The 12,885-nt window shown below is 45.7% G+C and overlaps 1 protein-coding gene across 1 annotated transcript in view; it reads left to right on the top strand.

Moving 5' to 3' along the window:
- COL17A1 (collagen type XVII alpha 1 chain) overlaps positions 1-12,885 on the top strand; it is a 51,265-nt gene that overhangs the window by 10,027 nt on the left and 28,353 nt on the right. The window contains 7 exon segments of the mRNA XM_073019313.1: positions 45-188; positions 6,341-6,499; positions 7,114-7,185; positions 8,587-8,658; positions 9,451-9,519; positions 10,646-10,807; positions 11,209-11,289. Coding sequence (XP_072875414.1) covers positions 45-188; positions 6,341-6,499; positions 7,114-7,185; positions 8,587-8,658; positions 9,451-9,519; positions 10,646-10,807; positions 11,209-11,289 — 759 coding nt within the window.

Raw genomic sequence — 12,885 nt, 5'->3', positions numbered from 1 at the left:
AAGAACACTGGACTTAACAGAAACATCTGTGGATTCTTTTACAGGGACAGAATTGGATGATGTTAAGCGTTTGCTCAAAGGGAGTCGATCCGCAAGTGTGAGCCCCACCCGGAATTCCTCCAACACACTCCCCATCCCCAAGAAAGGCACTGTGGAGACCAAAACTGTGACAGCGAGCTCCCAGTCGGGTAAGTCTGACAGCCCAGCTGCCGAGGAGTGTGAGAAACAAACTTACCCCTCCAAACCCAAAGAATGGACTCAGAGACCCAGAGAATAGTGAAAGTGAGACTTGAAATTGGGGCCCACCAAACCTCATTCCAGCTAGCACAGGGCTTTCCCCAATAGCAACCTGTTTTAGGGCATAGATATTTGTTTGCTTGTGACAGTTGCCTTTGGTTTCCTAAGTTCCCACAATGTAAGACTCGGCAGGCATTGAATTTTATGGTTTAGGGGATAGAGGTTTTAGTTATGTTGATTATTAGATTGGTTGGATATTCCCTACTTTCCACCCCTAGTACTGGGCCCTATCCAATACTCAGTTCTTCTTTTACCCCTTGTATGAAGATTAATCCTAACCATATCCACCCCTAATGAAGGGGTTTGCTTATAGCTCTCTTCTAGGTTTTCCTTAATGTTAGCTTTAAATGTTACTTAGGTGATTTATACACTTTCCATTTGTCTTTTTCCCTTCCTTCTGGGGTTTCTTTTACCAGTCCCTTGAGAGTAATGAGTTCACCCTCGTTCAGCTGTTTGCACTGACGTTTCAGTGGTTAGGACCACTTGATAGGGACCTTGCCAGCTTGGGTGGGGCTTATCTTCTTTTTGTTTTTTTTTTTTTTTGAGACGGAGTCTCGCTCTGTCACCCAGGCTGGAGTGCAGTGGCCGGATCTCAGCTCACTGCAAGCTCCCCCTCCCGGGTTTACTCCATTCTCCTGCCTCAGCCTCCCAAGTAGCTGGGACTACAGGCGCCCGCCACCTCGCCCGGCTAGTTTTTTGTATTTTTTAGTAGAGACAGGGTTTCACTGTGTTAGCCAGGATGGTCTCGATCTCCTGACCTCGTGATCCGCCCGTCTCGGCCTCCCAAAGTGCTGGGATTACAGGCTTGAGCCACCGCGCCCAGCCCAATCTTCTTTTAAAGTCTTAATTAGTACCCAGTTGCCAGGCTGGAAGTGGTGAACTGTGAATTCAAAAGGCGGGGTTTGAGTTTGAAGTCCTTTTAACCTAAAGGATGACAGGGTGGAGGATATGGCCAGTATATAATTTCTAAAAATTGGTTTTTGGTTTCCATAGAAGGAAGATCAGTAGTCCTATCTAAATGTGAGAGTCGATATAATAACTTGTAAGGGGACAGTCCCAAGTCTTTGCCTGGGGCTGTTCTAATCCTAAGGAGTGCTACTGGGAGACATTAAAGGCATTTTAGTTGTAAAGATTAGTTTAATAATATGCTTTTTGAGAGTTTGATTTATTCTTTCTACTTTTCCAGAGGAAGGGGGATGCCAAGGGGTGTGGTAATCCCATTTAACGTGTAAACTTTCCATAATTCCCCTTAGCACCTTTGAGGTAAAGTGGCTCCCATTGTCTGAATTAATATTTTTTACCAAGACAAATCTAGGTATAATTTGTTTTAAGATTATTTTGACAACATTCCCAGCGGTGGCAGTTGGGAGAGGGAATTCCTCCACCCAGCTGGAGAGGTGGTTTACCAGTACTTGCAGATACTTCAGTCTCCCTATTTTGGGCATTTCTGTAAAATTTACTTGAATGCTTTGAAATGGTCTTGACCCACGAGGTCTTCCTCTGGTAGTCTGTTTTCTAACTACTTTTTTATTTATTCTCTGGCAGGTTACACAACACCCACACACTTGTGTGGCAAGGGTATAAATCCCTGTACACCCATAATTTTTTAGTATTGTAACACACATGGCCTGGGGACCCCAGTGACTTCCTTTATGCAGTATGGACATCAGTTTTCTCATCATGGGTTTGCTTATCATTTCTCTCTCACCAGGGAGCACCCCCCTCCCATCCTCAGTTTGAGTGGCCCCTATCTTGCCCAGCTCTTCCTCCTCCTCTTTAGAAAATTTGGGTTTTAATATCACCTTAGGGATATTTGGGATTAGGCTAAACAATCTAACTTCTTCCTCCAGGGAAGCTTGCTTAGCAGCTTTATCTGTGAGCCTATTCCCTACAGCTTCTATAGTGTTTCCTACGGCTATCTACTGGAAGCAAGGGGCTTTTTAAAACTTATTTGATCAGTTCCCCATGTACGAATTCTTTCTCCCTGCTGTTTATTAGGCCCTGCTCTGTCCAGATCTTTTTAAAGGTGTGTACTATTCCATAGGCATATTTGGAATTAGTATATACAGTGCCTTTTTGGCCTTCTAGAAGCTTTAGGGCCTGGTTAAGAGCATGTAATTTACAGGTTTGGGCTGACCAATTATTGGGTAATCTCCCTTTTTCACATAAGGATTGTTTCCATTAATGACAGCATAGCCATTGTGTTTTTACCATTTATTACTTGGGATGACCCATTTACAAACACTCTCATCCCATCATGTACTGGGGTGGCTTCACTTTAGTTTGATATGAAGGTCTGGTTTCACTTTAGTTTGACATTCTATGATATCCAAACAGTTATGATTTGATGCCTCTTTATTCTCTCCTTTTCATAAGACACTGGCTGGATTCAAGCAAATACATGTTGTCAAGACTAAATTATCTTTTTCTAATAATATGGCTACATATTTTAAAATTTGGGAATTAGTTGACCATCTCCCAACTCTTTGATTTAATATATTCCTGACCTGACGTGGGGTGCTCACTACCAGGGCCCTGCAGAGGATCAGCTTCCGACTCCCCTCCACCAGCAGGGCCGTGACAGCCACTGTCTACCTGCACCTTTGTCTCCCCATCTCCCGTCTTCCATGGCCCCTCTCTCTTTCTCTGTCTCTCTCTCTTCCTCTCGTACTCTTTTTTCCTTTTATATTATCTCTCTCCCCAGTTTCGCCTTCTGTGTCTTTGATCTCTGTCTTTTCCAGTCTCTTTCTCGCTTATTTTCTTTTTTTTATCTCTCTGTCTCTGTCATCCCTGTTTCCTCTTTCCCTCACACTCAGTTTCTTCCTCTTTCTCTGGGCGCCAGCGCACTCGCCATGTTAACAGCTTACTTACATTAGCTCTCTCACACTGTCCACCTTTATTGCTTCGGCTCTGCGGCTCCTGGCGCCCCCACACCTGCAGCTGCACAGCTGGCTCCCCCTTGCCTTCAGAGTCAGCAGCTTAACTCTTTCTCTCTCTGGGCACCAGCATGAGCCATGCTGTGGCTCCCCTCTGTCTGTCTTCAAGATGGACAGCTTTGGCTTTCTCTCTCTTTTTCTAATTTCGTTTCTTACTTTTAACAAAAACCTTCTAATTCCTTACTTGACTTTTTATTCCATCCATCTTTTCTTTTTTCTTTTCTTTTCTTTTTTCTTTTTTTTTTTTTTTTGCGGTTTCTTGGTAATATCAGGCCAGCTTTTGGTCATAAAATTAACCTTTAAAAAGCCTTGCCCTACTAGGTCCTCAGGATCTGATTTTTTTTTTTTTTAATTTGATCCCTGAGCCTCTGCAGAAATGCAGAGGGAGTCTCCTCTTTTTCTTGTTGGAGCTCGAATGGTTTTGAGACATTCTGTGTCTCTGAAGTGGACTCTTTAATCCCTTTAATTATTCTTTCCCTTAGGTCCTGCATTTGGGTCCAATCTTTGGGGTTATTGTTATTCCATCTGGGATTTGCATTTAGGAATTTCTGCGCAGCTGGCTGGACTCCTTGCCCGAGAGGATGCTGTCTCTCCCAAATGCTCATGGTTGCCCTTTTAATTATTCCCCTCTCTTCCCCAGTAAACAGAATAGTCATGATTGACATCATCTTAGCCCAAGTACAAAAATTGGGTCCTAAAAATTGATCTAGCTGCTTTGCTAAACTGAGGAATTTTTCCAAGAGCGGCCTTATTTCCTATTTAAAATTTCTAACATTAGTACTTGTTAGAGGCACACTTACATATCCAACTTCTCCTTGTCCCACAGGGACTTCTCTAAGAGGGTACATATTAGACATCTGCTGTTTAGAAGGACTAGGGAAATTCTCAATGTCCTTCTTACGTTGTTCTAATTCTTTCCTTAAGTTTGGATAAGGATTTACGGGAGCATTGGGTTTAGCTTCTTTATGACCCCCAGATTCCTCTTCCTCCAGGCTTCCTGTTAACCCCTGATCTCCCTGTCCTCTACTTTGTGAGATGTAAGGTGGAGCTAAGCGTGTTATGGGATCCCAGGGCTTTTTATTGGGCAAGGGCTTTTTACTATGCTCTTTTTTTCCTCTTGAAGGGGGAGTATGGGGGTTAATTCACTAATTTAACAAAGAGCATAACCCATCCCCTCTTGTGAGGATGGGGTTTTATTATTCACATAGTGAATTAAAGCTTGGCACACCCAGTCCTCATCTGAGCCAAACTTAGGCCAAAAGACTGAAGGCTGATGAATGGGCTCTTTGGCCCAGATAAAACAGTAATACTTTATCATTTTTTGCTTTTCCTTGTCCCTGGTTCGAGGGTTAGCCCTTAAAACCCTGCAGCATTTTCCCCAATGGACTATTTGGGGGAATGTTAGAGGGTGTATTTTTAGTTCCCTCTTTTGTTGGGCAGGGGCTCTAGGTGTTTGTTTAGGGTTGTCTTGCTGCATTTTGTTGCAGTCCACAATGCATTGCAATCCTAGTTAGCTTAGGGGCTCTTCAAGTTTTTGACTTATGACCTAAGTAGCTGAGCAAGCTGATAAGAACAGACAAAATGAGCTATTTTGCAGTCAAGTAAACTTTTATCTTAGACTAAACTTATTTGGTTTGAGTGAGGGAAACTAAGCAGGGTGGGGGGCGGGGAGGAACTGGTGAGGGAGGGGAGACCAATAAGCAGGCATTAGCTATCCAAGCAGGGGCCTAGTATATTCTGTTTCTTCTGTAGTTTGCTGACCTAAGCCAATTTAAGACACTTTGTCTTGGAAATGGACCACTGTATACATTATTTTCTTCAGAAGGGAAGGCAACAAGGTGGCAGATCTATCCTGGCCTGGGGATTCAACCACGCCTTGGCAGGCCTTTCAGGCTTTGCCAGAGACCTTGAAAAGCACTGAGCATCTGCTCTTCAAGCAGTGAAAAATGTGCGCTGTACCTATCCTACCCCTGGCTGGTCACCCATTCCATATGCACAGCCCAGCCCTAAATCCTAGAGATTCTCTCCCGGGACAGTATGTTGGCCAGGCCCCCCAAATGAAGAATATTGGGGAAATTTGTAGAGTTTTCATGTATTCATTCAGTGACTATTTATTAAATGTCTCCTCTATGCCAAGCACCAGGCATTGAGGAAAAGCAATGGACCAGAGAGACACAGTCACTGCCCTTGTAGACAGTGGGTCTCTGGAGGAAGTCAGAAAACCAACATGTCCTGGTCAAGTAGGATGAGTGTTGTTCAGCAGTTCCATATTACATGCCCCCCCAAGTGCAAGGTAGGTTCTGTGGGAGGCAGAAATATAAATTAGGAAAGTCGTGGAGGGAGGTGAGGGAAAAAGCCAGATCTACTGTGATAGGAAACTTCCCTCCCATTCACTACTGGAGAAAAGCCTAGAGATTGTGATCTTTCTTGTTTTTCACCCTAAAACCAAAACGTCAAGGCACTTTCTGACCTGCATGTCTGGCTCCCTCTCACAGACAAATAAGCAGAACTGGCCCCAGATATGAAGAAGCAGGAAAATCCCCTCTTGGGGGCACAGTGTCTGGCTGGTTCATAGGGATGTTTAAGGAGGGTGGAACCAGAGAAGGCTGCCATGCATGCCATGTGGCCCCAGACCAAGGGCTCCCCTGCCCAGGCATGCGCCCTGCAATGGCCATGGTGCCTGGAATTCTACTGAAAGAGGTTCGCTTCGGGGTCTCATTTGTTGCTCCTGAAAGAACTGTTCTCTCAGTGTCTTTGAAGAGGGAACACTCAGCAACAGGTGGAGAGGAAGGCCATTGGTGGGACAGCCCACCAGGAGATGGGGAGCCAGGTTTAAAAGGAGAAATGGGTGGACCCCAAGGCAAAATATGGCTACCTCAAATTTCACCAGGAGCCAGCAAAAATTTCTAATGCAAGAGATAATGTTTTCACCAGCTCTGAGATTTCGGATGGAAACTACCCCAGGTTCCCAGACTGAGAGAGTTCCTGAAATGTGGAACTTCCAATGCCCAAACCAGGAAAGTCCCAGAAAAGTGTGGTGACTAGATTCCCCAGCAGGGAGTGTTGACTTGTCTCTCACTGGGGTGTGTGCGTGTGTCTGTTTCCAGTGTCAGGCACCTACGATGCAACGATCCTGGATGCCAACCTTCCCTCCCATGTGTGGTCCTCCACCCTACCAGCGGGGTCCTCCATGGGGACCTATCACAACAACATGACAACCCAGAGCTCATCCCTCCTCAACACCAATGCCTACTCTGCAGGATCAGGTACCTGGAGGGCAGCCTACACCCTCTTCACCCTGAACTCGGCATGCCTCTATCCTAGAGATGAATGACCCTCAGAACGTTTGCCATCCTCAGGGCCTCCTGGAGAGGCTTTCTGTGGCCAAACATCCCAGGAGACTCCCCCTGGAACTTCAGTTCAATTCAATCTAGAAGGTATTCTGGTGTGTCCCCTTTAGGATATGTAGCACAGTGTATCAGGAAAAATTGGAAAGAACACTGAAAATGGATGTAGAAGATCTAGTTTCATTTCATATGAATTGACGGTGGGGCCTTGAATAAATCATTTGACTTCTCTGAGCTTCAGGGACCATCTCTGTAAAGTGGGGTCACTCACAAGAGAGAATTTGGCTGGACCCACTGTCCACTCCAGGTCTGACAGACCTGAGATCACCTGTTGGCTGTGACCCAAGGTGCAGTGCAGGCTAGTGTTTGATTCTCTGCTGCAAGGCAAGAGCCTGTTTTTCCTGAGAACAAAAATTTCCCAAAATATAAAAACCCAATCCTGGCATTTCTTCTGGTGCTTCTATGGTATCCGAATCTCTATCCCCGTCTGGGCCAGATGTCCCTCTCACCAGCCTTCCTCCTTGCCCCTGCAGTCTTCGGAGTTCCAAATAACATGGCATCCTGCTCATCCACTTTGCACCCTGGACTCAGCACATCCTCCTCAGGTCAGTGTCACCATCTTGAGATGACTTTTCCAGGCTATTTGCATAGAAGTGTTAGGATGCTTCACCCAAGAGCATGAAGGACTTTCTTCTATGCATACTGCAGCCCATACTGCACAGGGCTGCACAGGGCCTCCCCTCAACCACAGGGAGAACTCAGACCTCAAGGGAAAGGTCTCAGGCGAGGGGACGTGAGCCCACATTGACATGCGTATTCTAAGGTGGTGTCTTTCTTTTCTGGAAGAGTTGGAGGATTGGAAATGAAGAGTCTAATGGAATCATAGTGTAGGACATTTTCAGGGTAAAGGCATTGTTAATTTAGAAGGATTTTATTTCAGATCTTTTAAAGAAAAATAGTAATTCATTGAGTAACTGCTTTCAGATCTTTCTATAAATATAGCACATAGTTTGTTGGAGTAACTACACTGGGGTAAATAATGTTACTACTTAGCTTCCAATGCAAACATACAACAATTTTAAAGAAATATTTATTTGCTATGTTTCCACATGCATCTTAAAGGCCTATATGTAAATGTTACCAGCCTACATCTTTTCTTTTTAAAGGAGTCTGCCTTCTCCCTGTGATAATGTGACTAATAAATATAAGGATGTGGGCCTTGTTTATTTACTTAACTGATATAGAGACAAGTACAAGTTTTGCATTCAGATTTTCAGCACCTTCCTCCAGTTAACGAGAGGCCCACCACATCCAGAGGACATTGGCTACATGTTCTATTTCTTCTGTGTTTGCTATTTTGCTTTGCAAAGTCCTGATAAAAACCAGGCCCCAAGGGAAGGTGGGCTGATATCAGATCCTTGATCTTGTGCCCCAAATAGCAAAGCTGCTGGCCAGCAGGAATAAGCTTCTGCACGTTGTTGAAAACAAACAAACAAGCAATCAAATAAACAAGGAGCCTTTGAAATCACAGTGGAGGTGGGGGAGTTTTATGTGTTTGTGTCAGGAGAAGGAAGGGCTAACTGGAATACTAGGAGTTTGCCAAGTTAGTGCCTCTCAGCACCTGAGGTGTCTGTGTCCATATCCTATGCTTACAGTTCCCACACTGTGCACCAAGGCACCACAGGAAACAGGAACCCCTACGATATTTTTAAATTTTGAGAGATCTGTCAGCAACATCTGTCAGACCCTGTGCAAACTACTGCTTTTAACTTGGAGGGACCTAACTACGTGATAGGTAGAACTGTTAGTAATTTTTGACCTGGGGTAGGTAGGTGGGGGTATTAACAAAATTACTATGTTACAAAGAGTGTGGGAACCGAGGAAGTTTTGGAATCTGTCAACAAAAGCATTGATCATAAAAGTGGTTTGGGACTCTGGGGGCCGTCCTAAGCCAGGGGGCATCCCCCATGCTCCCTGTACTCACCTGACCTCTGTTACTTTCACAGTATTTGGCATGCAGAACAATTTGGCCCCCAGCTCGACTACCCTGTCCCATGGCACCACCACAACTTCCACAGGTCAGTAGGCTAGGGTTGGAGCTTAAGGGCTGAGAAGCAACACCTCTTTGCAGCTACAACTCACTGAATTAGGAGACCCAAAATGTCCCTGAAAATCAGTCAACCTTTCCCACCAAAGAAACAATACCTCCTGCCCTGAAGATATCAATCTTGATCATTAACTGGCTCAGACATGAGTCAAGCACACAGGGAAGTCTGTCCCGTCAACAGCATCACCTTATGAGGCATCACTTGTATGTTCCTGTGTCTCTCACAGTCAAACTGTTAGGTTGGTGGTCTCGCCAGCTCATTGCTCTCCTTGACAACCCACTGTCACTGCAAATCAATTATCTGGTTGATTTTATGATGCACCCCCTACAGGTTGCTGCCTCTGTGCAAACCTGGGGGTGGCTGGGGACATGAAACCTAGGTCAGCCTTTGCCCCCAACTTGCCTGCTACTTAATTGGCGGAGGAAGTCTAACACACATGAGACAATGAGAGGCTCTATAAGACAATGGGAATATGTGATAGGCCATGCAGAGCAGGTGTTAAGGGCTGTAGGAGTTCAGGAGAGAAGGAGATGCATGAGGGTCTAGGAGGACTTCCTGGAAGCAGCTAGAAGGATGAGAAGGATTATACCTAAGAACATTCCGTCTAAACCCTCATTACTGTCCCCATGACTGGAGAGAGTTGATTCATCATCTGCTTCTCACTGGAGAGGGTCGGGGGCACCTCTCTGCCAGGGGTGACCAGGCTTCTCCTGAGTTGCCTGGAACGACCCTCCCATGCTGACCCAGCTTCCTTTCTTGCAGCATATGGGGTGAAGAAAAACATGCCCCAGAGCCCTGTGGCTGTGAACACTGGTGTTTCCACCTCTACTGGTGAGTGCTGCTCCCAGCTGCCGGGGGTCAGGCTGGTGCACAGGGAGGATTATTCTGCAGTAATCCTGCCTGTGTATCCTTCCAATACACATGGTATACTGGAAGAGGAAATAGGACCCATGAGTGGTCTTAGACCTGCAAATGCAACTTGCCCCAAAGACCTCTTAGATGTTTCCATGAGTGAATAAAGCTGAACATTCTCATGAATGTTCCTATCGGAAGGGGGCAGGAAGCTCCACCCTCCATACCTGCCTAGGGACAGGCACTTGCACATTAGCCACTGCCCTTGACTGGAAGCCTTTGGCCCTTACCTGTTACATGCAGCTCATGGAGCCCTCAGAAGCTGCTGGCACCCTCCCTACTTTCTATAGAATCTATATCAACTTCATCCACATATTTCAGCACCATGCAGTGAGCTGTTTCCTCCATTGTTCTAATTCTGGTGTGTTGTCTTCCATTCGACAATTCATTTATTGGAAAGCCTTTACTGAGCACCTTCTCTGTGTCAGATGGACACTGTTCTAAGTGCTGACAGTACAGCAGTGAACACAACAGGATAGATTCCTGCCTTTACTAAGCTGATGTCAGTGGTGGAGGCAGATGACAAACACACAAAGTATGCAAGATAATTACAGAAAAGGATACAGATTTTAAGGACAGCAATAAGTGATGTGGTAGAGATAGGAGTGTGTGTATGAGGGTGAAGTGCTTTAGATGGGGTGGTCAGCTAAAGCCTCCCCAAGAAGGCAATGCTTAAGACCTAGAGGATAAAAATGAACCCAAGTTAGTTAAGGAAGGACTTGCCTGACTGGGGGACTTTTTCCCATTCAATAAAGATCCTGTAATCTCCAGGAGGGGAGGCAGCCCCCATAAACCAGCCATCCAGAGCTTCTGACATTGACCCAAACTCTTGGTGGCCAGGCCCAGCCAGGCATAGAGGGTGTCCTTGGTCCCCAAGATGCGTCATAGTAACCACTGTCAGCAAGAACAGGAGACCCTCATACACACCTACTAATTTACCTTCCACCCCCCCTTCTCTTTCTTCTCCTTCCTCTTCTTGTCTTTTCTCCCCTCTCCCTTCTCCTGGCACATGTCCTTCCTTCTCACCCATTTTCTTCCTCCCCAGCCTGCACCACAAGTGTGCAGAGTGATGACCTTTTGCACAAGGACTGCAAGTACCTGATCCTAGAGAAAGACAACACACCTGCCAAGAAGGAGATGGAGCTGCTGATCATGACCAAGGACAGCGGGAAGGTCTTTACGGCCTCCCCCGCCAGCATCGCTGCAAGTGCGTCAGATCCCGTGTGGCTTGGGTTTCAGAAGAAAGGCAAATAGTGTAGGAGAACAAATGTCCTAGCACGGTGGTTTGGGACCCTATGAGTCATGAAACCACAGCCATCCCATTCTAATGAAAAGCACCTGTCTGAATAGTATGTTCCAGGGTCTGCCTTCAATGCAGATGAGCTGAGAAAATTCAGGCGAAGAGCTCTCAGAGAGGCATTTGGGTGACAGCAAGCCTAACGGCAAACACAGATTGAGGCAGATGAATCCTAGGAAAGAGGGGCTTTTCTTACCAGTCTAACCTTGACCTTCCCAAGCAGGGTAGTGAGAGGGGGGCAGGGGAAACATAGGCCAGAGTTGAGAGGTTGAGAAGAGAATATGCCAGGTTATAATGCGTTCTGTCCACAGCTTCTTTTTCAGAAGACACCCTAAAAAAAGAAAAGCAAGCTGCCTACAATGCTGACTCAGGCCTAAAAGCTGAAGCTAATGGTAAGAACAAATATGATTGTTGTCCACCTTGACTTCAGCCAGGCCACATTTCATTTCATTGTCTTTGGAGACCTTGCTACTCAAAGTGTGGTCCACGGGCCATCAGCATCAGCCACACCTGGGAATGTGTTAGAAAAGCAGGAGCCCAGCCCTAGCTCAGATCTACTGAGTCAGAAGCTGCATTTCAACAAGATTCCCAGGTGATTTGCGTGTGTGCATTATTGGAGCAAAAGCCTGCCTCTGCCACGTCTACGATGGCATCTGTTTTCTCATTTTACTTGTTCTCCATAATCTTCAGAAGTAATAGAAAAATGCTTCACAAAGCACTTGTTAGCTTTATTTTTTTTTCTTCCCAAATATCTGCGTTCTTTATCTGATAACCACATTTCTTCATGATGCCCTGTAGGACTCTCCAAATCACTGATTTCAGGGAGGTCAGTAAAGGAGGAAAAATGTTAAGTCATAGGACATTTTTAAATAAATGCCAATCAAATCAGTTGTCAGTTTAACAAGGTAAGAGATTGAAACCTGACTGTCTTTTTTTTTTTTTTTTTGAGACAGAGTCTTGCTCTGTCACCCAGGCTGGAGTGCAGTGGCGCAATCTCGGCTCACTACAACCGCCACCTCCCAGGTTCACGCCATTCTCCTGCCTCAGCCTCCTGAGCAGCTGGGACTACAGGCGCCCACCACCATGCCCAGCTAATTTTTTGTATTTTTAGTAGAGACAGGGTTTCACCGTGTTAGCCAGGATGGTCTCGATCTCCTGACCTGGTGATCCGCCCACCTCGGCCTCCCAAAGTGCTGGGATTACAGGCGTGAGCCAACGCGCCTGGCCCGACTGTAAGTCTTTAAAGTTAGCAGTTCCTGACATTTTAGGGGTAGGTCTAGGGCTGTGGAGTCAAAAGATCCTTTTCAGAATCTGATGAAAGGTATGAACAAATTGCCCAGTAAATTCTACACATGCCCACAAACACTCAACTTTATTACTTTTTTTTTTTCTTTTTTGAGAAGGAGTCTTGCTTTGTTGCCCAGGCTGGAGTGCAATGGCATGATCTCAGCTCACTGCAACTTCTGCCTCCTGGGTTCAAACAATTCTTCTGCTTCAGCCTCCCAAGTAGCTGGGACTACAGGCGTGTGCCACCACACCCAGCTAATATTTTTGTATTTTTAGTAGAGATGGGGTTTCACTATGTTGGCCAGGCTGATCTCGAACTTCTGACCTCGTGATCTGTCCATCTCAGCCTCTCAAAGTCCTGGGATTACAGGTGTGAGCCACTGTGCCCAGCCAAACACTCAACTTTCAGATAGCATCACGGACTGAGGAACAATCCTCCTCCAAGCTCATCCTTTTCATTCCCGATTCCTTCCACCCCAGGTAGGGAACTTGTGTTCAAAGTCCCTTAACCAAGATATCAGAGTCATTTCTCACAACCATACTTATTGTTGGAATGCAAGTGGCACCCATAACTTGGCGTTCCAAAAATGTTTTGAGGTGTAAAGGTTTAAGGTCCTAAGAGAATTAAAACATGGTACTTTCTCCCACCATTAATTGTTTGCCAAGCCATGTCTTCATGGATGTAATTATCACAAACATCA

This window comes from Chlorocebus sabaeus, chromosome 9, assembly GCF_047675955.1.
Source record: "Chlorocebus sabaeus isolate Y175 chromosome 9, mChlSab1.0.hap1, whole genome shotgun sequence".
NCBI lineage: Eukaryota > Metazoa > Chordata > Mammalia > Primates > Cercopithecidae > Chlorocebus > Chlorocebus sabaeus.
Note: the sequence above shows the minus strand (reverse complement) of the source record. Positions and strands in the feature narration are given on the sequence as shown.